Here is a 3,444-nt window from a genome sequence, read left to right as displayed (position 1 = left end):
AGTTAAAAAAAAAAAAAAAAAAAAAAAACCGACCATGAAAACTTTAAATTTTACCTAATTTTTCAATAAAGTCATCAATAATAAAGCAATTTGAGAGTGAACTAAAAGCTATTTTTAAACCTTTTATTTTTCTTTTGTATAAATAAATAAATTCAAAATTACAAAAAATACATTTAATTCTTCATTTACTATCCTTTGTCCCTTAAAATCATATAAATTTTCACGACAATTATATTTTTTTCATATTTAACACGTCATTAAATAATAAATTTTAAAGAAAGAGGGACACAGAAAGTCCCGAGCATAGAAACAAAAAAAAAAGTGAAGGAATTAGAATCATATACAGGTAAAAAGGTAAAAAGTGAAGTTAAATAATGGGTCATTTTCATCCATAGGTACGTTCCTTATCCACGACTCTTTACCCTATTTCATGCCCTTTAAGTTTCGGGTTGGATTGAATGTGATTGGAATTTATATATACAAATAATTGCGAAAAAGTTGACGCCCTAACTCCCCCAAGTGATCGTCTCCCATTTTCCATAACAAAAGTAGGGCCATCCCTATCTTCACTTCCATATAATGTCAAAAACAAAATCGATTAATTTAGTTATAATCATGGTTAATTAACTTAATAACCAAGATAAAGATTTTTCAAATCTTATAGGTTTTGACTTTATTAAATTATTAATATTCCACTAGGTTTTTACACTTACCTCTACTTAGGTTAGATATTAAAAGATTCCACTAGATTTTTACGCTTAACTTACATATTCGACTGAGATTTTACGCTATTTAAAGATTATAAACCTATACATAAAAGACTTTTAAACTGTTGAAGATTATTATTCAGAATGAGTCCCACATTGGCTAATTCAGTGGAAGATCACATGTTTATAAGTGAGGAATACTATCTCTACTTTAATTAGACATTTTGGGGAAGCCTAAAGTAAAGTCATGAAGCCATCGTATGTTTTAAATATTTAATTAATTGTTATATATATATATATATATATATTAATTTTAAAAATTTAAATAAGAAAGAAAAAAAAGAAGTTGAAGGGTAAAAATGGAAAGAGGGAGAGGGGCGCGTCATTGTCATCCTCGTGGCGTAGTTCCCAAAAAGCGATGCCCCTCACTTGAGGCTGTAATCTGTATGGAAGACCAAACCAAAACGCACCGTTTTGCCCTTCATTCTCTCTCCTCCAATTCCTTTATAAAACCCCTCTCTCTCCCTTTCCCTCTCTCTTCACTAATTCCCATTTCTCTCTCTCTCTCTCTCTAAAAGCAGAACGATGTGTCGTTCGGAGCAGGCCTTGGAAGCCACCTCTGTCGTCGTTGATTCCAAATTCACCGCCCGGCCCGTCCTTCAACCCACCTGCAACCGTGTCCTCGACCGCCGTAATTCCCTCAAAAAACCCCCTTCTGCCGCCGTCTCCCCTACCTCCCCCAAGTCCAAATCGCCGCGTCCTCCGGCCACCAAGCGAGCCAATGACACTAACCCCATGAACTCCAGCTCTGACAAGATTCTAATTCCGGCCGCTGCTCTGTCTCGCCCCAAGGCTGCCTTGGATAGGAAGAAATCAAAAAGCTTCAAATTGGCTGGAAATGGGAATGTTGTGATTTGTGATAATGTTGCAGGTGGTGGCGGATTTGAGGTTGCGTCCTTGAGCTACGCTTCTTCTTTGATTACTGACTCGCCGGGAAGTATCGCCGCCGTGAGAAGAGAGCAGGTGGCTCTGCAACAGGCGCAGAGGAAGATGAGAATTGCCCATTATGGAAGATCTAAATCTGCCCGGTTTGATAAAGTTGTTCCTCTTGATTCTAAAATTAAACCCGCCGTTGAAGATCGGAGATGCAGCTTCATCACTCCCAATTCAGGTACCAATTATGTTTTTTTTTTTTTTTTAATTTCCCCTGTTTATGATATTCATAAATTAAATTATCTCTTTCCCTTTATAGATCCCATTTATGTTGCTTACCATGATGAAGAATGGGGCGTCCCTGTTCATGATGACAAGTGAGTCTCTCTCTCTCTCTCCGACTCTCTTTTTCTCTCTGTCTCTCTCCGCCTCTGTTTCTCTCTGTCTCTCTCTCTCAGACTCTGTTTTTCTCTCTGTCTCTCTCCGCCTCTGTTTCTCTCTGTCTCTCTCTCCGACTCTGTTTCTCTCTGTCTCTCTCCGCCTCTGTTTTTCTCTGTCTCTCTCTCCGCCTCTGTTTTTCTCTGTCTCTCTCTCCGCCTCTGTTTTTCTCTGTCTCTCTCTCCGACTCTGTTTCTCTCTGTCTCTCTCTCCGACTCTGTTTCTCTCTCTCCTCTCCGACTCTGTTTCTCTCTCTCTCCCTCTCCGACTCTGTTTTTTTTTCTCTCTCTCTCTCTGACTCTGTTTCTATCTCTTCTCCATCGGATTAAAGTAAAAGTTAATATAATTAAATTAAGTTTACTATATAATCCATGAATTTGAGTACTGAATTCTGGAATTGAACACAGAATGCTGTTTGAATTGCTGGTTCTAAGCGTGGCCCAGGTGGGTTCGGATTGGACTTCAATTTTGAAGAAACGCCAAGATTTCAGGTACCAAAAACAACAATTTCCATCAAATAATTCATTTTTGTTCTTACTAATTCACTAATTTAATTAATGTTCTTCGTTGCCCAGAAATGCATTTTCAAGTTTCGTTGCAGAAACGGTGGCCATTTTTTCCGACAAACAGATGCTATCAATCAGCTCGGAATACGGCATAGACATTAACAGAGTCCGAGGAGTCGTCGACAACGCTATCCGAATCCTCGAGGTAAATGAGAATTAAATATTTCAAATCAAAACCCATCGACTTAGTGGTCAACCCCAATTAATTAATATTTTTAATTACAGATTAAGAAGGAGTTTGGATCATTCGACAAATACATTTGGGGGTTTGTGAACAACAAGCCGTTTTCACCGCAGTACAAATCCGGCCACAAAATTCCGGTGAAGACATCAAAATCAGAGACCATAAGCAAAGACATGATCAGACGAGGTTTCCGGTCGGTCGGACCAACGGTCGTCCATTCCTTCATGCAAGCCGCCGGTCTGACCAACGACCATCTGACCAGCTGCCACAGGCATCTCCACTGCTCCATAACCGCCGCCGACCGTCGCGCTCCGGCGGTGGTAGTGGAGGAGACAACGACGGCGTCTGAAACTCTATAGAATTGATTGGAGAATTTAATTAACAAGACAAAAAGAAAAAGTGGTAACCTTTACGAGGAGTCAGTCGATCAACGATGATTTGCTTGCTAATTAACTAGATAACCTTTTTTTGTTTTTGTTTTTTTGTGGGGTTTGTGTATATTAATGTCTATATATAAATAGACTTGTAAGTGAGAGAGAACAAAAAAAATTAAAGAAAAAAAAGAGATTGTGGGGTTGTGAATTAGTGTGGTTTTTTTTTTTTTTTTTTTTTTTTG

At 38.5% G+C, this 3,444-nt stretch overlaps 1 protein-coding gene across 1 annotated transcript; it reads left to right on the top strand.

The window, feature by feature from the left end:
• The first annotated feature begins 1,238 nt into the window (after positions 1-1,238).
• LOC111448434 lies at positions 1,239-3,410 on the top strand. The gene is made up of 5 exons (XM_023088023.1): positions 1,239-1,878; positions 1,960-2,017; positions 2,486-2,569; positions 2,654-2,789; positions 2,870-3,410. Exons 1-5 carry the CDS (start codon positions 1,293-1,295, stop codon positions 3,185-3,187), a joined length of 1,182 nt encoding a protein of 393 aa, XP_022943791.1. The 5' UTR covers positions 1,239-1,292; the 3' UTR covers positions 3,188-3,410.
• The last annotated feature ends 34 nt before the right edge of the window (positions 3,411-3,444 follow it).

Source organism: Cucurbita moschata, unplaced genomic scaffold, assembly GCF_002738365.1.
Source record: "Cucurbita moschata cultivar Rifu unplaced genomic scaffold, Cmos_1.0 Cmo_Scf00010, whole genome shotgun sequence".
NCBI lineage: Eukaryota > Viridiplantae > Streptophyta > Magnoliopsida > Cucurbitales > Cucurbitaceae > Cucurbita > Cucurbita moschata.
This window is presented reverse-complemented; position numbering and strand designations above follow the sequence as displayed.